This window comes from Mycteria americana, chromosome 9, assembly GCF_035582795.1.
Source record: "Mycteria americana isolate JAX WOST 10 ecotype Jacksonville Zoo and Gardens chromosome 9, USCA_MyAme_1.0, whole genome shotgun sequence".
NCBI classification, from domain to species: domain Eukaryota; kingdom Metazoa; phylum Chordata; class Aves; order Ciconiiformes; family Ciconiidae; genus Mycteria; species Mycteria americana.
The window spans coordinates 41741132-41767817 of record NC_134373.1 but is presented as its reverse complement, the minus strand read 5'-3'; the positions used below and the strand labels follow the sequence as shown (position 1 = coordinate 41767817).

At 38.2% G+C, this 26686-nt stretch overlaps 1 protein-coding gene across 1 annotated transcript in view; it reads right to left on the bottom strand.

The window, feature by feature from the left end:
* EPC2 (enhancer of polycomb 2) overlaps window positions 1-26686 on the bottom strand; it is a 51188-nt gene that overhangs the window by 4679 nt on the left and 19823 nt on the right. Inside the window, exons 3-12 of the mRNA XM_075511727.1 lie at window positions 19815-19960; window positions 16364-16570; window positions 15262-15410; window positions 14866-14998; window positions 11998-12189; window positions 11616-11705; window positions 8958-9103; window positions 8513-8856; window positions 2129-2265; window positions 89-248 (exon numbers count right to left, since the gene is read on the bottom strand). Coding sequence (XP_075367842.1) covers window positions 89-248; window positions 2129-2265; window positions 8513-8856; window positions 8958-9103; window positions 11616-11705; window positions 11998-12189; window positions 14866-14998; window positions 15262-15410; window positions 16364-16570; window positions 19815-19960 — 1704 coding nt within the window. The remainder of the gene's footprint in view (window positions 1-88; window positions 249-2128; window positions 2266-8512; window positions 8857-8957; window positions 9104-11615; window positions 11706-11997; window positions 12190-14865; window positions 14999-15261; window positions 15411-16363; window positions 16571-19814; window positions 19961-26686) is intronic.

Genomic DNA, 26686 nt, shown 5'->3' with positions numbered 1-26686 from the left:
TTATTAAATAGTATTTTAGAAATCAGAAATAAGATCAGTCAACATATTCTCAGCTCACACTAGACCACGAGTTTTAAGAAATCATCACCTGAAGGCTGGACAACACCATTAATACTGTTGTGGCTGGTGTTTTGTTCCTTCGTTACCTCACCGCGACTAGGAGCAGGTGCACTAACCACTGCAGACGCAGCAAAGTGGGCGCTGGCTGAATCAAGTGTTTTTGACATACAGTCAGAGGTGCTGGAGCCCTGTGGGAATTGAAAAAAAAAATTTTTTCTTTATAATTATCCAAGTACAAAATGAAACACCATGTTAGGATTGCTATAATGCACAATTACCAGCAAATAAATACATCTTCCAAATGTAATCTAATGCACTGTAACATTAAATATTTCCATATCACAAGTCTGATGAAAAGTTGAAAATTAGTGTCCAAATGCGTGCGGACTAAGTCCTGCCCAATTCAGCCAGTCGACGGCAAGCACAGTTCTCAGCACGACAGATCACTTTTGTGATGAGTTGTTCAGCCTGGAGAAGAGAAGGCTCTGGGGAGACCCTAGAGCAGCCTTCCAGTACCTGAAAGGGCCTGCAGGAAAGATGGGGAGGGACTCTTATCAGGGAGTGTAGTGATAGGACAAGGGGTACTGCTTTAAACTGGAAAAGGGGAGACTTAGATTAGATCTAAGGAAGAAATTCTTCCCTCTGAGGGTGGTGAGGCACTGGAACAGGTTGCCCAGAGAAGCTGGGGATGCTCTATCCCCGGTAGTGTCCAAGGCCAGGCTGGATGGGGCTTTGAGCAACCTGGTCTAGTGAAAGGTTTCCCTGCCTATGGCAGGGGGGTTGGAACTAGATGATCTTCAAGGTTCCTTCCAACCCAAACTGTTCTATGGTTCTATGTGTTTGAGAAGTTTCCTCTAAGAAAACAACCATGCCTTAAGTTCCTTCTCTCTTCTGTCTCCAGGCAGCAAATACAGTGCAACTGCAAGTCTAAATAATTTTCATTATTTACGGTACATTCATTCTCACGGAGTAATTTGTACCACAGCATAAGTGCCCACCACATTCTGGAAGTACACATCTTCTATTAGTCCAGTTTCTCTGAAAGACTGGTAAGTACTAGAAAGACACCCTCAAATGGCTGAATGTATCATTCTGCAACTTCAATTTATATTAACTAAGAAAATGACTTTCCATAGACATTCAGAGTGTCTTAATCCAAAATTCATTCCTTTTGTTTAAATATTCTGGCGTCGTGTCTTTACACTTACAAAAAAATGCAATCAGTAACCGTCAACACAGAATCCTTGATTAATCAAAGGAGAAAAACACTGAGGGGAAGGGACAAACAGCACTGGCAACTAGATATATGCTCAAAGTAAAAAAAGTTTTCCTAGTAACAGACAACAGCTTTTATATTTTCTTGGTAAGAAACTAGCAGAAAACTAAGCTTGACAGAAAAACATACATTCTTCCCTTGCATTCTTCCCTTTCCTACAGAGGAAAAATGTGATTCTTTTAGAAGACAGAAGTAGTAACACTGGGGATGGGGAAGGAATCAAATTACATACACAAAACTACCTTTTTCCTCTCAGAAGCTACCAATTTTTAGTACCCAGTGAACATCTGTTCACACCAGAACACATTACCTCAAAGTAGTTTTAATAAAGAAGTCTCTTTGGAGCATTTATACAAAGGAGGATAAAACCATTGAAAATAGTATGATTCGACAGAGCACTGGGTATTTCTACATTGACCGACCCTGTGGACAAAACTAACACAGTAAAATATGAAGTCTCTTACTCAACTTTTAAAAATGAAGCCATGATATGTAACAAAAAAAAAAAAACAAAACCAAAAACAAACAACAGGTTTTGATGTTGAAACTTAAAATATTATCTCATTCCAAACAGAAAAATGAAAGCAAGGTACTTGTACTAGCCACAGCACAAGTTACCTTCTGGGCACTATACAGCAAACTGGAAAAGCATCTTAACCAAAACCCATTCTACATTCATTCTAAAATTTAACATATTTACTGAGGTGTAACATGTAGCTTATAAGAGAGATGAAAAAACACGGTAAGCAAAAAGGAAGATACCAGCATATGACAACGTTTGAGGTGCATTACCTGTGCTTTTGGATGTGCCTGTTGCGAGGAATGCTGAGATTGCTGTTTCTGCTGAAGCTGAGCAAGTTGTTGCCTCTGCATTTGAACTAGTTGCTGTTGATGTGTCTGAAACTGTTCCTCTGTGATACCCCCTGTTACTACAGAAAAGAAAGCGAACCTAGCGTTAAATAGGCCTGCACAAAACAAATACATCTGAAATGCAAGAGTGCATCTGTGTTGGGTAACAAGTGGTTGAAGACAACATACACTGTGTTAGATGCTTGCAAAGATCTTCACATATTCTTATGTAAAGGAGGGGTCAAGCTGAATTTGTTTGTTGTGTTCTTTTAGCATTGAATCAGTTTATAACAAAAGGAAAACCAGCAAAAGAATTTCTTTAAGCTTTTGCTTAAAGCTACTGGAGAGAAAGCCACCAAAGATGGTTTCAACTGCTGGTTTTCAGAAAACAAGCATGTCCTAAAGATCACAGCTGAGAAAGAAGTGCGCTGGACTGAGCTGGGTATCTTCTCTCCCAGTAAACATTGTCAGTTTATTCCTGTACAATTTTCCTTCCTACAGTTCCTTATTATTGCCCTTTTCTCTGACACCAGAGTGGACTCTGTAAAGGAAGCACATGCCTGGCATTCAAGAACACCTACTTCAACAGCACAACCAGATTTCATATATTTAAATAGTCTGTATACAGTTCTATACCAATTCTCACTTGAAAGGACTATAAACTAACATACAATGACAAAGCTAATCTCCAGGTCTATAACTTGGTAAATGTTTGTAAATACTACAAAGCACTCTATTTAGCAATTCCAGTTTGACCTTCCTATTTCACACTTTTTTCCCTGAAGGAAATGCTTAAGTTTCACCTGAACAGGATTTTCTCCACCAATTATTTTTTTTTAAATGGAGTAAGAGTTTAAGAGTGACATAATACCTTTGTTTATTTATGAGAACCAGGCTAATGCAACCCCAGTAGTATCATACTCCCAACAAGAGAAGGGAATGGTGAAGTTAGAAAAGCTGTTCTCAATATTCTCCCCCTGAAAATTGCACACTTGATAAATTGAAAATACTGTCAAGTGTTTCACATTAAAACCTGAGTTTTGTGCAGTCGATGCTAACCTGAGAACTAAGTTCTCCTAGTAGGAAGTAAAGAGAATTCACTTTTCAAAGATTCCCATTAACTACATTTCAGCAGTTCATTCTGAACTATATTTTTCAAAGACTGAAGCTGTCATTCATCTCCAACACTTGGATTCTGCAGCAATATCATCTTATCAAGAGACACTGAGCTAGCATTAAAATATGAAGTGATCTATCTTTCAGGGTCTGGCTCTTTCATTTACTAGTTGTAATACTTGCAGTTGTCCTGAAATTCTATCCTGAATAAATACCAAAATTAAGACTGTGACTGTTTAGAAATTAGCACTGAAACTTTTTCTCTACTGCTACATTATTAAAACAGGCTTCAACCACGTTAGAAGGGCACTTAAAAATCCAATGACTTATACAGTTATTCCTATTAGATTCTAGGGATTTTATTATCATTTCCACCATCTTCTGAAATCAAGTTTATTTCATATTTAGCTGTACTTTGTTCCTCTTGAAGATTCTCACCTATTACTACAAGCTCTTAACTCAAAGTTCAGTCAGCTAAACCTGTTAAGTTCCCTCACAACAGTCTCCCAAAATGTGTTACATTACTAAAGGCAACAGAGCCAAGAACAGCATTATGGAACATTACACACATATGTATTTCTATTTTTAAGTTCTGAGGTAACAAATTCCAGAACGTGTCTTTTGTTTTATAAAAAAATGTTTTAGAACAACCTTATATGGCACAAAGAAATACCTAAATTGCATTTAGCCATCATTAGCTATTATTTGTCTGCAGTACAGGGGTATTCATTTAGACTCAAAGTTGCATTCTTCTATGGACTGTAAAGACAAAATATAGAAAGCAGCCTCTACATCAGAGGATAGTCTAATTTAGCCTACATATCAATTATGTGTTTTCAATCTCCCTTCTTTCTCAGTGCGACACAGACCATGAAGTCATGAAACCCTCTGTTACAAGGTACAGGGAAGATTACCGTAGTGATGTAAAAATCGCTTACTCTGCCTTTACATGTTTAAATTCCACTCAGTTCACTACCTATCACTAGATATTTATTCAGTGGTCAGACTCAGCTCAGCTGTTAGCCTTGTTATAAAACAGCAGATGTTCATTAGCACATTTAGGATCATTTGCTTCTGCCAAATCAAACAACTGAAGGGCCCTAGAGAAAAAACCAGCAAACCTCTATGACATCCTGAGATAGCCTTTAAGGTCATAGTTAAGTGCAAGTGTCCTATACTTCTTATAAAAGGTTCTATCTACCAGAATTTTACCTTCCACTGCTGAATATCACTATTTTGTATTTTACCATAGCCTGAGTGTATTGACATACTACAACAGAACAGCGTAAAAAGTCAATGTGAAATTAAGTCTTCCAGGCTCCTCTCCTCCTTGACAGCTTTGATTTGGATTATTACATCACTTCCCTTAGGATTTAAAGGTTTTAATCAAAGATCATCCTTCAGGCTGCCCCAAAAGTGGTATTTCATTAATCTAATTACTTCTACATGGTATTTAATGCTGGGGCAGGGGGGTGGTAACCCCTCTAAAAGGTAAAAGTTTGTTCTGTAAGCAAAACTCTTCAACTGAGAATGCCATCACCTGCAGTTGTCTTTTGTATCTAGGGACATGGTAACTAAACAGATAACTATTTGAGCAGGTCATTGGAACCGGCAGCTGAAGCAGACTGGAAGCCAACTGCAACATACTGACTGTAGTGCAATTGCTGAAGGTTTTGCCTAAAGCCTACTTCTTACTTCAGTCCCAAAAATGAGCTGAGTTGCACTCTAGGAATTCAGCAAGCAGGTTAAGTATTGCTTAGCTATCGTAAGTAGTACCATCTACAAATTCCTGGTAACTTCCTTCCTCTATCATCTCTCTTGGCAATCAGTTGTATCCCTAGCTCATCAGTTGATCACATTTTAGATTAAACAGAGAATTCTTCTGGAGGAGTCTCTGGCAAACAGACCAGCTTACTTTTCCAGAGGTAGTGTGTAAGACTACAACAAGTTTACACAACTGACCAAAGGGATCCGATTGTTTCAGTGACCTTGTCTCTTAAAGTTCCTCAAATTCAGTTTTCCCATTTGCAGTTCTTATAACATGAGCAAGAAAATAATTTAGCTTGAAACAGCAGTTCTTTATTCATGCACTGATTAGGCACTTTCAAGAAAAGACTAGTCACACATTTTTAAAATAAGCCTTTCTTTCTGTTTGTACAATGCCTAGCATTTGAGGAAATACCAGAGGAAGAGTTGCTTTATTAATACAAGTGAAAAATAGAATGCAGAGGTAACTTTAAATATTCTTGTGCACTGAAAACCAAAGCAAGCAACTCCAAGTCTTCTCTAAACTAAAAGAAAAAACAAAAACAATTAGTTTAACTACTGTCACTGTTGCCTCTAGAGGCAGCTTTATGCTTACAGGTAAGTGTGCTATAAAGTCAACTGATTTCAACAATCATCTCCCAAACAGAATTACTTTAATAAATGCAGTGATAGTACCTGTGCACAACCAGATTTTGACCAGCCCTTCAAAAATTTACTATTTACTAAGGAGAAAAATCTAACAGCAGTGCCTCTTGCTGGCTCAGTTATTTGTGAAGAATTCTGTTGTCTATTGCATCTGATCCTTTACCAGAATTACAGGATCTGTTTTCTAATTTGAATCTGGAAAGAAAAAGGTCTTCCATAACCCTAAGTTTCCTTGCATAATGTACTTCAACCACTGAGTGTTCTCTATTCTAATCTAAATGTATTCTTCAGATGATTTCTAAGATTATGTAACAGAAGTTAATTACTATTCCTCTACAAAGTAGCTTAGATCCATCAGATTTGTTTTTATGCATTTTTTTAGATGTTTCTCTGTAGTCTCTCCCATCACTGCAATGCATATTTCTCTATCCCTTTCTTTAGTTCTCTTTCCCTAACAGTACAAATCCGGAAGTACATGAGTGCTAGTCCACCTGTGTGTATCAGGTCTGTCATTAATTTGCCACGTAGCACCAACAATTTGGTTTTTTTTATTCTTGTTGATGGTATTACCTGAATTGGGAAGGGCTGACTTTTTTTTCCTTATGTATACACAGTTCCCTACCAAGACACAGCCCCCCCTTTCCCTGAATATACTGCTTAAATGCTGTTCTCATTTTTGTTTTCTTATTATGTGCCATCTTTCCTCTAGCTACAGGAATGCTCTTCCACTGCTGCAATCTTCATTTATACTAAAGCCAGGTATGGAGATTTCACAAATCTCTTCAACCTTTTTCCTTCACTCATTTCTTCATGTACTACTAAAATCAGATATATCAGCTTCCATCCCAAAATATTCTCCTAGTTTTTTAGGTAGACTCCACCCTCAGGGGGAGAAAAAGAAAAGTCTCCCCAGAGCAGAATTTAAAGCCTCAAAGTTTTACATCTAGCTAATTATTAAATAATCATTTGATATTTATTATATTATCATGAAAAATTCTATGAAGAAATAATCAACTTAACCTGTATCTTTTTAAGCAACTTTCCTTACCTTGGTGTCATCATAGTTTATTCATGCAAACAGAAATCTTGCAGTATTACTTGCTCTTGTTATATAAAGAGCTACCAGCAAATTCTTCGTTGTTCCTCACAGCTTATGGTCCATGTTTCGCATCCTTAACTCTGACAAACAGTATTCCTTTCTATTTTCTGCATTTGCTTTAACAAGACATCTCTTGATGCTTATCAATAATCCCATCACACAAAACTGTCCCTTTCTGCTACAGGTGCAACTCTCCAGCCCTTCCAGTTCCTTACAAAAAAAAAGTTATACAAAATATGACCATAGCACATTATGTCTGTTCTCTTCATACAGCAGAAAAATATTCTTGTGCAAATCTTTTCATGAAAGAGAATATAAAGGTTGCAATGACTATACTGAAAAGTTATGAAAGTAAATATTCTGTGCTTATGTCAGTACTACACTGATGGTACTTAATAAGCTAATGCTCAGTCTTTTAAAACCATAACAGAGAAAACTGCTTCTCTTCAAGACCTTTGATTTCTACACATGAATTCTAAAGGTAAGTTATTGAAGATTAAATACCCAATCCTGCAACTGACTTTAAAAGAGACAGACCATTCCACATCCACATAAAGTTAATTATGGAATTTCAAATCAGGCTATTATCTAATTATCCTGTCTTACAATCCCTAATTCGGTATATACACAATAGAGTGGGAAAATACTCAGGTGCTTGTTGATGTGATGCTTGGTAGTAGACCTCTTTTGGTGTATCTCCCATTGTTCAGCTTTTTAAAGAATCATACATCCTTTTAGGATTATAAAGAAGCAACAATGTTAAAACTTAAGCAATTACAACTTCTAACACATGAAGCGAGTGACGTAAACACTGCTAACGTTGGCTTAAAGCAATTTTTTCTTTTGGTGGCTTTTATTGCAACTTTAGCACTTCTATACCCAAATCGCTAACAAACGGTCTACAAAGATCGGAATTGTTGCATATATCTTATACTCTGGTGAAGATACTACAAGAAACTTTTTTTTAAAGTAAAACTGTTTATATGTGAATGGCTGTCTTGCTCATCTGGAGCTATCAGGTCATAAAGCTGAACAGTAAGAGATGGCTGCACTGGCTGTGAGAGTTAGAGATGACATTTACAGGAAAAGGCAATAATCTCCTATCACACTTAATCAATGGCTGACAATTTTCTGAAAAATCAGCAGAGAAGGTGCATCATTGGATGCTTCCAGTGGCAAAATTTTTACTATGACAGGTATCAACAGAAAGCATGTTTTTCAGACTTTTTCATGCCTGCTCAGTATGCTTACTAACTTACTACTGGTTTTCTGAGATGTTTTGGCAAGATTTAAAAAGAAAAACTCCAAAACCAAAAAAAGACACCCCCCCTCCAAGAAACCAACTGCTTTTCTTTTGCATTTATAAAGAGCATTCCTCCCTCCTTAAACAACGTTAGACCAATTAAAGTCTTTAAGACCCAATCACACCTAAGCGATTCTTAAATACGAGCAGAATCCCTCCTCTAGATAACACATGTTGAAGTCCAGCACTTTATCAAGATTCTCTTGAAACTGAAACAACAGCAGGAGGAAGAGGACTGTTTGTGGAAAGTTTCTGTATATGCTAAGAAATACAAAATAATTAGCTTGCATCTTTGATTTAGGTACACGTCACTGCTGAAATGTTATCAGTCCAGTCACAAAGAAAAACACTGGAATTCAATATTTTAAGTTCCAGAAGAATTCTAATCCTTGCCTACCTGATATGCCATTCTTGCTGGTGTTCAATAAAGCTACAGACGCTGCAGAAACTCTTTTATTATTCACAGTCTGCCCTGGTTTCCATGAGGTACATTCTTCGCTATCACTGTCCTGTAGATTTAGTAGCCTTGGCTGAAAACACTGCAGTCGACATGATCTGATATTGCTTAGTATTTCAGAAAGGGACAGTCTGTTTTCACAACGTTTACTGGAAGCATTGGTCCGTGAAAAATTAGAAGAAAAGTCTAAAGTCTGGGAAGAGCTTGAAAAACTGTTCAGCATTTCCGGGTCAATCTGTCTCAAGACAGGATCATGTTCTGTGGATATTCGGTCCATTATAACCCTGATTAAAGAGGATGAAAAAAAGGACGTTAGTTTAACTATCTCTTTCTAATACTTTTATCCTTTGAAAGGGAATGAAGAGTAAAAATAATGCAACTGTACCTTCCACCCCTGCCAATTCGTCTTCTTGCAAATCCTATACATCTCCTTGGAATTGTAAGGGTTGTAAGGCAATGCCTGAACCTCAGTTTGTCCAATTCTGCCAATTCTGAGTTTTCATATGAAGAATTAGTTTGGTCCAAACGAGGCTGTAAAAAAAAAGAAAAGGCAATTTTGCACTCATTTAGAGTGTATACTTTGATTAGGTTACTACTAAATGATTATCATGCACAGGCTACAGTACTGAAAATGCCCACAGAACTATCACTTGATTAATATGCTCAGACCATAAGAGAACTTGGAAGATTTTTTTTAAAAAAAATACATGAATTCATGAAGCAGAAAATCCTCTTTCCTTGATTAGTCATAAAATTAGACGCCAGAACCAAAATGTAGAACAAACCAGAATTAATTCATTCTACCAAGAAGCACGTAAAACTGTCCTACTCAGACACAGGTCCATCTGGCCCAGTACCTTCTGTCTGATAATGGCTCTTTTGGTGATTCATCACAAGATGCACAACATAGGGAGCAATTATTTTCTTGTTACAGCCTCTGAGCTTCAGGCGCTTAGAAGCCGAAGGAGTTCCTGCAGGCAAGGCTGCACCTTGACTATGTTTTGTAATCAGTTGAGGGCCTGCCCTTCTCATGAATTTGTCTAACCCTCCTAGTAAGGGTCAGTAGCATAAAAGCTTTTGGCTGTAAAAATGAGGTTATGAATAATAATTGATAGAAATACCTCAAAACTATATGCACAACTCCAGTGCTAAGTATCATGCTACAGCAGAATACTTTTACTACTTATTGTGACAAAGGAAATACCAAGAAGGAACGTTCATTTATCAAAGATCCCGCTGAATCACCAGCTGTACAAAGTGACAGCAATTCCCAACTCAGATAGCTTGCAACCTAAGTGTGTAGGTAATTTCAAAAGGGGTTCCTAAACTTGCAGTTTAGTTTTACTCATGAAGCACATACTGCCAAAGGTAATAGACGCTGATCTGAATGGCCTTTGTTCCAATACACAGCATTCAATTACCGGACCTTTGCAGTGTATTTTCCATATCGGCTTACCTTAGGGCATTTTTATTACTCCCAGAATATCTTTATTATTATTAGGAACTCAAAACTGCATAATCTTTACAAGCAGAAATGCTGTGTACTCTCCGAAATGTCTTATGTGACAGGTTAACAAATATTTATTAAAATAATCAATTTTTGTGATCAGGTTAAACCTACAGCAACAGTAGTGCTGTAGATTAAATCAATTTATGTTAAGAGTTAACCAAAACTCAAATGGCTTCAGGAGTTAAAAAAACTTAAAAGGCTAACATTAAGGTTGTTAAGTAACCTGCTTCTAAACAGCAACACAAAAGTAACAGAAAAGAATGAAAATACAAGTTTTCCATCATCTCAACTTCTTTTGGCAAAGGAGTTAACTCACCGGTTAAGGGAAAACAAAAAAAAAGTAGGATAAATTCTAAGCAAGAGAGAAGCTTTAGCTAACCCTCTGGAGCTAAGCAGAAAAGGTGACTAGATTAGCAATCAACAGGTAAAAAAACCTCACCCAAACTGAAAGAACAAGTTAGTTAAGAGGCCACACAACAAATGGGTGGCAAAGAGACAAGTATATCTTAAAGAGAAGAGTAGTTAAAAATAATGACATATTCTTGAAAAGATCGAGTTGTCCGTGGTATTCTGGAAATGATTACAACACAGCAGGACACCGCAAAGCAGGCACAGGAGCAGGTGCCAGCACACATGTGACCTCTGCAAAGAGCTTCCAGTACAACTTGTGGGAGATGCCCACGCTATAAATTTGAGTATTCTAGGGGATGTTTGGGCTTCTGAAACAGCCTACCTAGTGACTAAATGACTTCTCTGTAAGTGGCTTTAGAGGCTACACAATTACACCATTATTTTCTCATGTAACTTCATTCTTCCCCTGGGAAGCAAGCAAAGAAAAACCAGACCCATTATAGTGTTGTGTTGCCTTTCTTGGTCCTCTGCAGCCTAAAGCTCCCCATCCATAAGCACATGCTTGGTAAAAAAATTTCACCGTCCGTGGTTCTGAGACAGTGACAGGACATCTACAATTCGTCTCTGTCGTCTGCACATTCTTGCAACTGCAACCTAATGTTTTTCAATGTATCTACAGTTTGCACTGATTTCAAAAGAAAATTTTTACTTAACTACATGAAAAAATTCTCAACAGATTAAACCTCTCTGCTTCAATAGCAGACTCTACTCAATGCCCCAGTAGGATCCCTCAGCAGGTCTGAGAACTGGGACAACCAGTACCTAACTCTAACAAGCTCTGCAAGCTGGGAAGAAAGGACACGTTAAGAAAACTGAGGGGGACAAAAAAAAAAATCTCTCCCTTCTTAACAGTGGCTGAATTGGTCTGCAGGCAACACATTGTATTACCTTCAGATAATCACAGAGGAACAGTACAATGAGAATAACTCTCGTGAAGACTGAAAACGATTGTCTTTGGATTCACTAAATCATCAAAGCTTTGGTGGTGACAGTGGGAACAGAAGAACTATTACATTAGCACTATGCCAATCTAAATTAAAAAAAAAAAAAAAAAAAAAAAACAACTCAACAACCCAGCATAACAAAAGCCACCACTCTAAATCCAACAGCAGGTAGTCTTACAGCATAATACTGGCATCCTGCTCTTCTCCTGAAAGCACAAGGTCCATCAGGATCATTTTCTTCTTCTGCTTCTGATACTGGTGAGGGTACCTAGACCAGAAAGCAAAGTCATTCTTCCAACTGCCACGTTTACATAATATAATTTTATTTATTTATTTTACAAGTTTATATTTATAGAATATGAACTGCCACATTTATATATTAAATGCAAGCTTCTCTGAAGCATAGCTTAGAAGACAAAACCAAACACATAGCTTATGCAAGTATCTTTTCGATATATCAACTGTCCAGAGTTATTCTCCATTTCAAGCTAGACTGGCCAAATTACAGGCAACTGAAATTCCTACCTTCTGTACACTGAGATGTTGTAACAGAGTATTACCTGCGGGAACTCATCTTCATCTGAACTGTGGAAGTCATACTGTTTAATATCACTCTTGTTGATAACAGGCAAGGGCTCAGCAGAGGGCTGTTGAGGAGTTACTACACACTCTATTTTAGGTTTCTTCAGATACTTCTTCTTTTGACGTACAACATCTGACACCTCCTCCTTTAGAGATGAATGATGAGGATGCTGTTTGTGAAAAACAAAAAAATATGAAAAAAATAGAGTAATTAACCTTTCCTCATGCCTTAAAGATATGACTGCTTATCTTCCAAAGCCTCTCAACACGCAGCATCTACAGACTATTTCAGGCACATAATGCAGAATTTATCCAAACATTAAAAACCCCAGAACTTTACCTCTGATCGTCTTTACAGATATTTATTAATAAACAAACTGAAAGCTTTCAAGCCATATGACTAGCTAAGAGGTTCCTTGCTTTGCAGTATACTCAGTGTATTGTAATTGGAAATCCTATTCCAATTATTTTCTGAAATCTCCGTTTTCTATGGCGAGCACTTTCAATTTTCTGAACTGCGCAGATATGTCCAAAAGAAGCCATCTAATTTGTTTCATGTTTCTCAGATAGTTTATATTTTTGAAAAGACGTAATGTTATTCAGTTTTGCTATTTAAGATTTTGCTATCATAAACCCTCTGTGGTAAGCAATGCCATCAATATTAAACTGTTCACTTGAACACAAATGCTATTAAACTTCAAAGCTTTTAAATTAAAAGGAAGATTACTTCACTTGCAAAATCCTCAATTGCAAGTAAAAGCCAGCGCAGTTTGGAAGGAGCGTTTCACTTTACCCCAAATTACCACTTATCAATAACCGTCTGAAACCAACTCCAGGCCCGGAGCTCAGCTTCACACGGGGAGATGAGGAAGAGGAGGCGTAACCAGACCCCCGTGGAGAGCCCGGCGAGGGACCCAACGCGCGAGCTGCGGTGGCCACTAGGTGGCACGGGCGCTAAGCACAACCTCCGAGGTCTTCCAGCCTCGCGCCTCCACCCCAGCATTGCCGGTTCTTTCCCCAAAAACACCTCTGAATTCGAAGTCGGGTGCATTTTTGGTTCCTGTCACATTAACAGGGGGACATCGGGTCTTATCCTTTTTCCACACTGTGCTCAGTTCAGTGAGCTTAACTCTAATCATGACATTTAAAATGGCTTGCAGCACAAACTTGGTTTTTGGGTTTGGTTTGTTTCAAAAACATGACCATCTAGTATTTATGTTTTAAAGCAAAGATAGCTCCTAAGAAGGACAAAAGATACTTAAGGCTTAAGTAACAATTAAAGGAAACATTATATGAAGAAGTAGAAACAAGACAAAGCAGAGCAACCATTTGTAATAATATAATTATGTTAAGATTGGAAGCAGTTAATTTTGCAATTAATGCCCATATTAACTGCAAAAAAACCCCCCCAAACCTTATTCTTAAGTAGTCATTTTAAAAACATTAACCCAAGATGGATACATTTATCAGTACTGCTGCTTGTAATGTAAGCTGCTTATGACTATACTGCTATTTTTCATTTAATTCTACTGGAACCGCACATCACCAGAACCAACAAATACAGCCATGGTCGTGGTTAACTAGGATCCTCCAGAAAAAAGCCTTTTAGTTCTCTTCTGCACAGATGTAAAGACTGTCCTCATAGGAGGATCGCAATGAGTATACAAAACATTACGATCTGATTCGGTACTGGATCTGAACAGCAGCAGAAGATAGAGTTCCCTTTGATGTATTCCCCCCCCGCCCTTTTTTTTTTTTTTTTGAGTGGAATAAGTTTCTTCATGATACAAGAAAACCATTACAGTTTAGCATTTCTAGCTATGGATTATTCTTACATTACTACTTCTCCAGATGTTACTAACAAGGGTCAATTATAAAAATAAAATGAGATCCACTGGGTTTCTGTACATATTAAAAAAAATGTAAAGGAAGACTTTGTCAGAGTAGCGTTAAGTATGGCATTCCACAACTTTGCCAGTTTTAGAAAGACAAAATAACTAGTGTGTGACACACAGCAACTCAAGCCTTACATCCTTCTGCACGCATTCTCTCAGAGCAGCCTTCCATCCCTTTGCAGAAACTAAAGGTTCCCAAATTTAGCCACTCTTTCTTCCACCTTCCTATGTTTGCTACTCACCTAATACTGAGGGCCAAGCAGTGGCAGCTATAAAAATGCCTACTCAGTATTAGAGAAGTGTACAGGCCTCAGTAATAACAGACTGCTACAAATTCCAGTAAGTGTTTTTTAAAACATTAGTTACTTGCAACTTTTTTCAGCTGTCAACAAGCTAGAACAGTTGCATTCTTGTGCCTGGAAATGTTACTAATCAAAGATCACTTAACCAGTTCAGAATAGTTTCTAGAATCCTTTGGCCTTCTGGCTGTAATTCAGTAAAATCTTGTATTTTCAGGACTATCTTTGCACTGAGGGCCAGTCAGTACTCATGGACAACCCTAGCAGAAAAATGCAGCACTCCAGTCTCCCTTCAAAAGGAGAAGGAAAAATAATTCATTATGCTTTGCAATCCCATGGAGCTCCTGATGTCCACTTAACACGTTCACGTTCACATCACCTTACAAGGAAAGAGACAGAACTGAGAAGGAAAATTAAGACTACTACAATGCTGTTGTCTAAAGAAACAAACAGCAATGCCAGCCAATCGTTTTAAAACTTAGGGGTGAAAGACAATGAACATTAAACTGGAAGCAAGCATAGCAGTCTCCTGGTCTCCTACCTTCAAGTATGGCAGCCTCCTACTTCAGTTTTCCAATGCAAACATCTGCAGGGTATATCCGAAAGAATGATGTTACCGGTAACAAGAGACTCGCAGCAGAAGAAAGCTTACCTTAACTTTACATTCTTGAACTTTGTGATGATTTCCGTTATGAAGAGTGGATTGAGTTGTGCTCATCTCTTTTTCAGGTCTATTAAGCTTCACTTCATTGAGGATTTCACCTCCATAATCACCCAAATGGTACCTTAAAAAACACAATTAAAAATATAATACTGCATTTCCACTGGTAAATGTTTGAAAGACAAAACAGGCAAACAGTCTGCATAAAACCCTTCTAGTTCAGCTCCTGAAGTTTACAGTGCTATGTACGCCTTCGGCCATGCATGTGTGCAGAAGACTAGCATCCATGTAGAAATAAATTACAGGAGCTATTTTCAAACCTATTTGATGAAAATTAAAACCTCGATGTTATAAATGACTTCTTACAGATATAATTTGCAATTTTACCTTTTCTCAACAACTTCTAATGTTAAATGCAATAGCTCGCGTTTTGTTTTCTCTCTTCTCTTAATCATCTCCAAAATTGTTATGGCTCTGCTAAACTCTCTTCTTAATTTCAACATCTTCTCATAAGACGCTTCATCATTCTTTCGATTCTATTGAAAGATTAAACAAATTTCAAGTCAAAAGCAAAATCTGTGAGGCATAAATAGGAAAAAGTTACATAATGCTGCTGCAAGTGAGAATCATACAAGTACACTCAGAAGAAACCTTTTCTAAAGCGTAGACAAAGCCACAAAAAGCAAAGACAAAACCCAACTTTTACGATTAAGCTGAAAAATAACTTTTCAGCCATTTCCCCCCATGCTGCTTCTGCTCAGATTCCGTATCAACCCAGTGGAAGTCTGTCAGAACAAGGAACTCAAGACTTGGCTCTAAAACACTTTTTCCACCTTGATTCTGCACACAGTAAGGTTGTATACATGCGTTTACAAAGTTGAGGTAAAATGCCGAGTAATTACAGGTTTTCTAGTTGAAATCAATTCACACTACAAATACAAAACCTGAACTATTTACTCCATGGCAAATGAAAGATCGTCTTCCCCTTTTTCACAGAAGGGGAAGTTTGCAACCTAGCAAGTCCCACAGCTACTTGTTTATGTGCCAATACCCATAAACTGCCCTTTGAGTTTCAGCTTTCTAAAAAATAGGCAGACTGTAAATTGTCTATAGAGAACTGATGAATTACACATTGACTACATCATTTGAGATTTAGCTGGGTCATCCAATATTGCAACTATTGAGAGACAATCAGATCAGTAACTGTGGAAACCATAGGACAGATCCTGCAAGATGCTGGATAGCATTGGAACAGGCTGCCCAGGGAAGTGGTTGAATCACCATCCCTGGAGGTATTTAAATGACATTTGGGTGAGGTGCTTAGGGACATGGTGTAGTGGTAGACTTGGTTGTGTTAGGTTTATGGTTGGACTTGATGACCTTAAAGGTCTTTTCCAACCTATATGATTCTATGATAGGAATCAAAATTATTCCTCTCACTGCAGGATTTAAAGTAACAAATTTAAAACAGTAAAGTTTGACAAGTTACCTTTCTTGTCTGCATCTTCTCAGTTCTCCTCCGGAAGGCAACATAAGGGTCGTTGTTGGTGGAGCCATCCCTCTTTTCTTGTTTGATTTGGGGGATGAGAGATGGGCCTCTGCAATTCTTACGCTTTCTTACCCAGTAGTCATATACAGCCTTAATAAGGTAGTCATCCTCATTTAGCAGCAGTTTAGCTTCCTGAAGTGTTACAAGCTAGAAAAGAAAATTCAAAAGGTGCAATTGAGATGGGGGTGGAGTGGTGGTCCAGGGAGAAAGTCACTGCACATTCATGTCTCTTGTACACTTTCTAACTAAACTGGGTTCTTTTATAGCACAGGAGAGTAAAGGGAGGAAAAAATATTGATTTAAATTGAAGTACTTAAGCCACCAGTTGGTCTTCCTAAGTACATAGCTCCCAACTTTTCTGACCCAGCATCATCATCATCTAAGAAACGGTCATGCAATAGACTACAGCTTCATCCATTTTTCATGAAATCTGAAAACACTGTTTGAAACAATTACAAGCACAGGAGATCACTAACTTACTACAGTCTGCAGATCATGATTCGGAAATCACTTTACTTTGACTATTTTTTTCCTAAAAAAAGAAGTTTCTTATTGGTTAGCCATTACTAACATATGATTGTTTGCAGCTTAATGTTGATTCCCTTTGAAGATATTTTACTGTAGACAGAATATGTTCTGAAGTAAATTAGTTTCTTAATTTTTCCCCAAAAATGCTCAGTTTGTGATAGAAAAGGATAATGACTGTCCCTGTTTATTACAGCCCAGAGACATTCACTTCTTAGGTAAGTTATTTCAGTAGGAGGTAGTTAAACAGATGTAACGAAATAACTTTTTTTTTTCTGTTTTATTAAAAAAAAAATCAGACTAAATAAATGCAAAAACCATCATTGACTAACTAGTACATTAGTTTAACATGCTCATATCATCTTAAACCCATTCATTACATAAAAAGAAAACAGTATCTCTAGTATTACTTAAAACAGAAGTCAGACAGCACTTCATCTTCCCCACAATTTGAAAAAATATCAACTGAACAACTTAAATTTGCAGTTTGCAACATGTCAAACTATGTTAAATCTTGTCCCTATGTTCGGATAAGCAGAAAAAGAAACAATTCATTTCAGAAAAATAAGGATATCATAAGTCTAACCACTGCTACTACATAAGTGGTAATTCCAGCCAGAATAGAACAAAACCCTTGCAGTCTACAGTAGAATTAGAAAAACACTGAACTGTTTTTAAAAGAAAGAAGAAGGGGGGGGGGGGGGGGGGGGGAAGGTCACTAATCCCTCTGTGCTTATGACCTCATGCAGCATTAAAACAATTTTGCATCTCTTCTACCTAGAATGGACATTAGCCTGGTTAATCAAACACACATACTCACCAGCATACCCTACCTATATGTAAAAGTTGATATGATTGTGTGTGCAGCTAATACACAACTTAGTCATCCCACCACTGTTAATATTGCTTAAAAATAATTTGTCCTGTTTGTCCTTTCCTTCCTTTCTTCCATTAACATATTTCTTAAAAAAAAATCGACTCTGCCCAAGTACACTGTTAGAAAAGTTACATTTTGACCCTGCTTGCTTGTTTTTGCAAGTACCACCAGTAACATGGATGCAGAGTCCCTGTATTCCTTGCTTAAATCAGGTTATCAAAATGCCCAAGAGGAATGTCTGGAACCCTCTCCTTGGTGAGGAAGGCATTCCCACCAGCACCCTTTTATAATTCAGAGGTAAGTCACGTAAACCATACTTGAATTGTGTAGTAGCCCCAAGTGGGATTCGAGAGCATTATAACCCCATGTGGGGAAGGAATCTGCCAGGCAGCCAAACTTCTTTGTTTCTCAGGCTCCAGTAATCTGCAAGAGTTGTTTTTATCTTACATTCCTAACACAGAGCTCAGGACAGAGCTACTCAACATCTGCTGAAAGTCTTCTGTAGCCCAAAAGCAAGACAATAAGCTTGAACACCCACATCGCAATCCCTGAAGTTAGGCAGAACACACTACACAGGAAGTCCCATACAAATTTCATCCACAAAGAGGGGTTTCCTCCTTAGACACCTTACCTTCAAGAGGGAGCCTATGTTATAAGAATCAATTACAATGCTTCATGTACACGTAAGATCTTTTCTGTCATGGACTTCCTTAAATAAGCACTTTCTGGTTCAAAATACTCTTCACCTCTGTAATGCTTCAGTGTTATTCACATTTAAGGGAAAGGGAAAGGGGCAGCTGCCTACAGAGAAAAACCCATATTCTTATAATACTTTATTTTAGGAAAACATCTTTCAGTTCTTAAATTTAACTTCATTACTCAAGCAACAAAAGATGAAACTAGTGTAAGAAGGATGCAAATTAATCTTGAAAAGTGATAACCAGAACCACTTTAACCGAAAGCCAAAACAGGGGTATCTACATCAAAGCTCTAAGAGATCTGAGTACCACATGTTCAAAAAGTATCAACCAATTTACTCTGCAATTTTTTTCTTCACATGCCATCTTCTTAGCATAGTAAGAAATCTTTACCTAATCCTTGTTCAAGTTGCTCTAAGATGTAGAGAATATAACATTTTGGCCTCTTTAACACATAGCATTGAAAATCAGCTTAAGTAACTAACTGAGGCAGAGCTATGGATCCTGCAACAGATTTTTCACTCCTGCAAAACATCCATCTCACTGAGAAATAACTTTACCTATTTCAAACTAGCCTTTCAGAAACTGATCCTTCCGATGTAATTCGAGTAATGTTTTTGGCTTTAAGACCCTTCTCCAGACACTGGCCTCCTGGAACACCTCAGGGACTGACTATTAAGATACTGGTACCCTTCGGGTAAAATAAGTGACTAAGTAATACACAGCACATGCTTGTTTCTAAAGCTAGGAAACCAGCCTCCGAGTCTGAATTGGAGTATAACTTTTCTTTCTTGCATCTGTGCCATTTCTACTACAAGGGCCCAATCTTAACAAATGCTTTGCTTCACTGTCTATGCTTCTAAGTTTCTAACCTTCAAACGTCAACTGAAGTCAATGTCCACTAGTACCAAGTGAAACAAAGAATTTGGATTCTCATATATGTTTAGAGCCAAATCTATACACCTACCGATCACCACAAGCTTCCTCCATACCAACACAGGTAAAACAAGATGTTTTAAGTTGTCCTCTCTAACACATTGTGGTCAGGAATTAAACTTTAAAAACAACTCCCCCCAACCAGCCCCCAAAAGCTCCCTCCCTACCTGTTTTTTCTACGTTTGACAGTAAGAGACAGCAATGTGATTTCCATGTAACTGCAGACTTAAACACACTTACCCTGTTAGCAGGAAATAAAATAAACTGAAAAACAAACAAAAAACCACCCAAAACCACCCCACCAGAAAACTCAGAAGTCAAAAAGCCTTACTGATTTCTTAACACAGTACAATACCTGACTAGAACTGGCTTTTTCGAGTCTGTCAACCATTATTTCAAACTGCAGCGGCTTGATTTCCATCTTCCGATTTAGTCTGTTCAGTAAGGTTTCATCCTCAGAGTCCATATCATAATCTGGTTGTTCATTGTCCAGATTAAAGGCTGAAACAAAAATATACATGCACAAAAAAAAATTGAAATGCTTGGTGAATAACATACTATGGAAATACAGAAGCATGCATCTGAATCAGAAATCAAAAACGATCGATAAAATTTCAGATTAGCACGTCTGCCGTAACACTTTCTTCTTTATGCTAAGAAGTTTCCCCATATAACACCTGCAAGAAAGTAGTTAGAAGTTGCTTGTCTCTGACTTCCAATACAAGGGGAATCAAAGAAGTTTCACTTTATTTTAAGTGGCTTGAAGGGTGACAAGAAAAAAGCTTTAGTTTAAAAAATTATCATAAAGGCATAGAAACTTTAATAGATCTTTGCAAAACAAGAGCAAAAATGCTTCTTAATGCCGTAGCTCCTCCAGAATATCACGATAAGATTCTTAACAATTAAGATCATTTTCAAACAAATCCCAGACTTGGAGAAAAAGCAAACTGAAGTTCCACTATAATTTCAGTTGCCCATTTTCAAAAAGTTCAACAAACCTAGAGTCTTAAAATACTTAGTCTAAGCTTTTTCCTTTTTTTCTTTCATAACTGTAAGACAAACTGTAAGAATGATAGAACAATCCTGTGGGAATTGTTAGTTTTTCCCTCCAACACCCGCTTAACTCTAGATGTAGAACCTGAATATTCCTCCATACTCTCCAAACAGTAAGTTCCTGACTTTACAGCAAAGCTCACATCTTTACTACAGACTGCGCTATTCATTTTCCATACTTAGACAAAGTTTCTGGTCCTACTAAAAGCAGAAGGAAGTTATCATTCAGAGAACATAGCAGAAACTAAGTTTTACAACAAGTATGAGTGAACTGGATACAACAGCAATAATTCTTATTATGAAGTGTTAATTGTACCTAATAAAACCTTGAAGAGGTGAAACACAACAACACTCCAAATAATTCAATCAACAAATTACGGTATGAACAGCAGTGAAGGCTTGTTGAAATATATTCTATTCTTATTAGACAAATAGCACTATCTTATCTTTATGCTTTTAACTCATGGCTATATCTGAGAGCTACCTTAAAGAAAACCTCTGCTACTGAGCTTCCCAGTGTGCTTTGAGAGGACCTTAACACAAAAACTTGGAAGACCAGGAGCAATAGAAAAAACACTAAAAAAAACCCCAAAAAACTTTAAAGCAAATTATAGTATTTTCTCTCCCATGGTCTGACCAGTCAACAAACAGGTGGTAAGTAGCATATTCTTTCCATTTCTCAGACTAGCCCAAGACCACCCTTTCTGTATTCCAATGCAATAAATTAGCTAAACCACAACCAGCATTTTATCTATTTGGCTATGCATGGAAACTCAGTCAGATACAGCTCAGAAGTGCTAATAAGCAGTCACTTACCATTTTCAGCTGCAAACTGCTACCTCTCAGAAGAGACAGTGCTCGACTGTACTAACTCTGACAACAGCACTTGCTCAGAAGGCTTTTCTGGCCTAACACACACATTGTAAACATACTATAAAAATTTCTTTCAAGAAGCAATTAGTACTAATAGGCTGTAACTATGTATTAAGTGGAATTATTAATAATATTAATTCAATAATACAAGTTGCATGGCACTTGTCACTTGACACTGTCATTGGGCACGTGACCCACAGCACTCCCTCTAACAATTAACAACTGTACATTAGACTTCAATTACAGCTTTCACCATTGGATGCTGTTTCTCCAGCGGCAGTCTGTAGGAATCAAAAGTTTTGAGATAAAAACTGACCCAGATTCCCCCCACCCCTTCCAATTCATAGCTCTGTAAAATTGCATTAAAACCATCACCAGGCAAGACTATGCACTTGAGAGAAGAGACTGTTCCAGTGCCTGGGGTGACTGCCACAGGATCCTGTTCAAAGAGCTGAACAGCCAGTGACTAGCCAAATACCAGTGAACTAGCTGCCAAGCATCAGTGCTGGACTCCATAAAACCAGTCTGCTACGTATCACCTTCAGCTCCTGTAAGCTTTGCTACAGCTTCTCCCATGTTGTCCCAGCAGAGCCACCTGGGAGCATGGCTGTGTTGGCACTAACAGCGCATCACGTCAGCCATACACAGGGATGAGGTGAATTGTCCCACCTGAGCTGTAACCCTCACACTCCTTAACTGCACTCCAAAGCTCCTCTCTCATACAGCACTGACCACTGTTCAAATGCGGACCAAGTATGGCTGACTCCACCTGTTATTCACCGGAGTTTCAAAACACTTCAAAGCTCTGCCAGCCAAGTGCAACCTTGGCAGTTCATACTTCTCCTACGGAATGATGCCTGATGTTGCACTTCCCCTCCATTACAATCTGTAATTCAATGACCTCGTAAGCATAAACTGCCACTTTCACCAGAAAGGAAATTGCAAAAGTTTCCCCTGTCCCAAGGCCACCCACTGAGCCTAGAAAACTACTACAGTCCTCATGTACACTGTGAAATCACATTCTAACAACTCTGCTCAAGGGAGGTGGCCAAAATTTTCCAGGCCAGATATTCCCATCATTTTGGAAGAGCTCTCCTAACAATAAAGCAGGTCTCTCTACTCCAAAAAACAGGTTTTTAACTATGTTCTCACAGATGATGTGAGAATGTACAGCAATCCATTAAAGTCCAGAAAAGGCACTGCTTGTTTACCCTCAGACAGATGTTGATCCTACACAAAAAAAAATGTCAACCTATTACCTGTCAGTAGGTAATTCAGTAATCCCCTGCGAACAAAATGCTTCAAGTCAACTTTTCTAAAGCAGAATATCAGTGGGCAGAAGGATCCCTATGACAGGGAAGATGTGATGCTGTTCCCCCGTATACTGTAAGCAGTGCCAGTAAGCTTGCCTTCATTTCCACAACAAAGAAAGAAGAGTCACTGGAAGTTCTCGAACCATGCGCCTTCCTGAACCACCTTTCAGAACAGAATCAGACAGGCTCAAGTGAGATACAACTAGCAGGAGACACTAACAAGAAGAAAAGAAAAAGCCCAACCATGCCACTGACAAGCAACTTAAAAGACCAACCATCCTCAGGAACTCATGATGAATATTAGTGATAAGAAGGTGAGATCTCCATCTCAAATAGAGAAGGCAGATGACTGCACTGCCAGCATCTAAAGCGACCTGATGGTGCACCTTGGCTGAAAGCAGGGGAGTCTCTACCTCTCTCGCTCACTGTTAGCAAGTTGAGCCAGTTTGCAGAGGTATCCAGTAAGCATCAGGACCAGTTCAAGACACACAGGGGTGTATGCAACCAGAAGTGGAACCGGGAAGAAGAGTGGAACCTCCCCTTCTGGCTGTTATATTGGTTCATCTGCCCCTGTGAACCACTGGCTAGGTAATGTGTCAAGCCCACCCAGCTTCATACATAGTACTAAATTATTTGCTAGTGAAACATCAGCTCTCTTAGCAGTCATTTTGAGACTTCATGAATAATAAATGAAGTGCTGAAAAACTGGAAAATGGGAAAAAAACTGTAATCCTTAAAAAAACCCCACAAAACTACACCTTGAATTTCAACTCTACGAAAATATTTTGACAAATAATCAAAATGACAAGATAAAAGGTATCCAACGAGTACTTGCCAGGAATAAGTTACATCAAATAAATCCAGTCTCATTTTCTTATACAAAAAGACATCAGTGCTGTGAGAACAGTAGTAGTCCTTGTCACATATCCTGCTTTTCATACCTTCTAGCAATGCTTTTCTTTTGCTAGCAATGCTTCTCATGCTATTTGTCATGACCTGTAGTTATCAATATAGTTCACTTTCAAAGAAAGGGGGCTTACACAGAGACTGCAGGTTAATGACACTGAAGCAATGGAAGCAATACTTGCATTCCACCTCCTGTTTCAATGCAGACAGGAAGGCCACAAAGTCTCAGCAGCCTGTGGAGGTCTACAAGTCTCAGAAAATACAAAGCTATCACTCTTCCTTTAACTGCGGCATGCAATCATAAGGAATTCATCAACCCCAAGCTGGCTTGCCACAGCTCTGGGACGCTCATGGAAGTGTCCTCCTTCCCTGAAGTTTGTCTGTCACTGCTCTTTGAAATACACTTTCAGTGACATCCTTAATCATCAGTTTTCTTCTCTTCCCAAGCACTAAGTGAACTGCACTGGTTCCAGAAAAAGTCATTTTTCATCCTGGAGTTGGGCTCTAGTATGGCAGCTTGCTGGCTTCAAGAGCCATCACAAGACACAGGTGGTTTATGTGCTGTGCTATGTAACTATCCACGACCACCCTCCGGTTCTGCCCCTGCCATAGCAACAGATACAACTGTTCATTCATGCCTGCAAGAATTAGTGAAGAACTAGACTCAGCCACAGAAAGCACTGTACACTTCAGATGACCTACTACTAGTCAGCATTTTTAAGAACAACAAATCTGCCAGTTCATGTAGTTAAAAATGGATCATCTATAACCCTTCCTCCTGGTAATTCCTGGGAGATTCTTGTGATTGACTGATGAATCTAGTCTTCCTACTCCAAAACTTCTGAAGTTCTCCACATTGCCTATTTCTACAGTGCACTGTTGGACAGGGCTCCAGTGATCCTACCAGTAAAGTTTACCTCATATGAATGCTCAGAACTTGTTGGCTTGCTAATTGCTGCTGCAAAACCAACATCCTAGTTTACATCCTCTGCCACTTTAACCACTCCCAATAGCAATACCTGTCGGAGGGATTTGCTTTTGTTTACTTGAGCTCCCCTAGGAACGGAGTTTATACTAACTTACAGAAATGCAGTTTGTTTTTAAGTTACAGTAAATTGGGTTTAACTTAACTAATTTCATTTAGCTAACTAAATTAAGGCTGTGGTTTCACAGTCATTTTAAGCTGACATAGGCGTGAGTTACCTCTGAAACAAGCAGTTCCACTAGCTTCCTTCCCCAGCAAGCCATGTTCCTACCACCTTGCTTGTGCCGACACCACCAATAAGGCAATGAGCCAAGACAGAAAACTGATAAATACGGAGGTTCACCTAACCAAAAAAATGAAAGATAAGCTTTCTGCCAGATCACTTCCCTAACTTAGCTCACCCATGAACACAGCTGCCACCAGAAACACATTGGCAGTAAGAAAGGAGTGGGCAGTGTTGATCCTGATGGCAGCAGGTACATCTGTGCTGACCAAGAGCAAATGAAGAACCACATCATGGTAATTATATCCAAGGTAGTAACGAAGTAGCAAAACACCACCTCAATGGCAAGTCTGCAGCATCTGACTGGAACAGAGCTTCCAGCACTCCCCACCTTCACCAAGATACCTCAGTAGGGGAGGTATCATGCAAAGGGAAGTCCATTTTACATATCCAGGCTGCAAGCCCACAGCCTGAACAGATCCTGCTATAGCATCCTCTAAAAACGTGGAACACACAATGAGTAAAAAAGGGGCAACTCTCAATTACATGAAATGCACACACTTCACTTTTTATTTGAAGATTGAACTCTAGTCACTCTTTAAATTTAAAAAAAACTTAATAAAGATTATTTGAACAATCTGGCTGCGTTACTTATGATAAAGCATTACTTTGGTATCGTTACCCTTTATATACACACATAGGTAAAATACCCTTTATATTATATTAGATATATTAACAGTACATTATATAATATATATTAACAATACATTTTTTTGCTCCATTCTTACTGTTTCTGTTAGGGACGCTAATTTTTGTACACCCAATTAGCTCACTTAGCTTAATTCCATCATAGGTACAAGCGTACTAACTTACTCACTTTGCTGCATATTAATAACTTACAATGCATCTCCATGTTACTGAAACTACAAACACTCTTGGAAAATTATTAAGCATACTCGAATAGTTAGAATAGTTCAAGGCTTTTGTTTATACTCAGTTCAAAATCACCTGAATTGGTGCTACCTAAGTCCAGTAATGCCTGGAATCCATGCTTATTCATGAATTCCACGCCTCACAAAGAAATTAACTTTTCTCTGCTTGGAACCACTGGTCTAAATAAAGGAATTATACTAGTAAAGTTAAAAATATTAAAAACCTGGGCTATCAGATGAACCGCAAAATTATTTAGGTTTACTCATGATTTTCTAGTAATAACCACCAGTAAGTACGGATTACAGTACGTGGCCTCTTGGCTTCTATTAGTTTACATAACTTCCCTGGCCAAAGTAAGTATTGTTGCTCTCTGTGCTTTTAACACTACAACAGAATTTCTAAGCAGTTTATGTAGCATAAAGCTGCCTTGTATCACACCTACTCCAACCAGAGTATGTGGGAAAAATTATCTTGGAGCAGTATCTGATGTTTATCTTCAGCTCAAATACCTTCTGCAATTCTGTCCAGAAAGACTGTGAGTCTCAACAAGACAAAGAACCCTTCGGCATAATATATTTAACACTTTTAGACACGTTTATTAACAATATTTACAGTGTTTCTGGCAATGTCCAACAGAGAAAAGAATAAAATACATTCCTCATTCAGCAGCTTCATTGCAGTGAATTCACCCTGCCTTGCTTGCAGGTTTGTTTCTTCTATTAAGGAGAGAAATACTTAAACAATTTCCTTTAGCTCATTTCTCACATTACCAGTATGATCTCTACTATATCATAGAATCTTGAGCATGTTATTTCCAAAAAAATCTCTCATTTTGTAAATACATGGAAAAAATAGGAGACTTTTTTCCCCATGATGCAAGGATCTTCAATAGACAGCTGGGTTTGGGCTTAAGTATCTTTGCCTAACTTCAATTCCAGTCG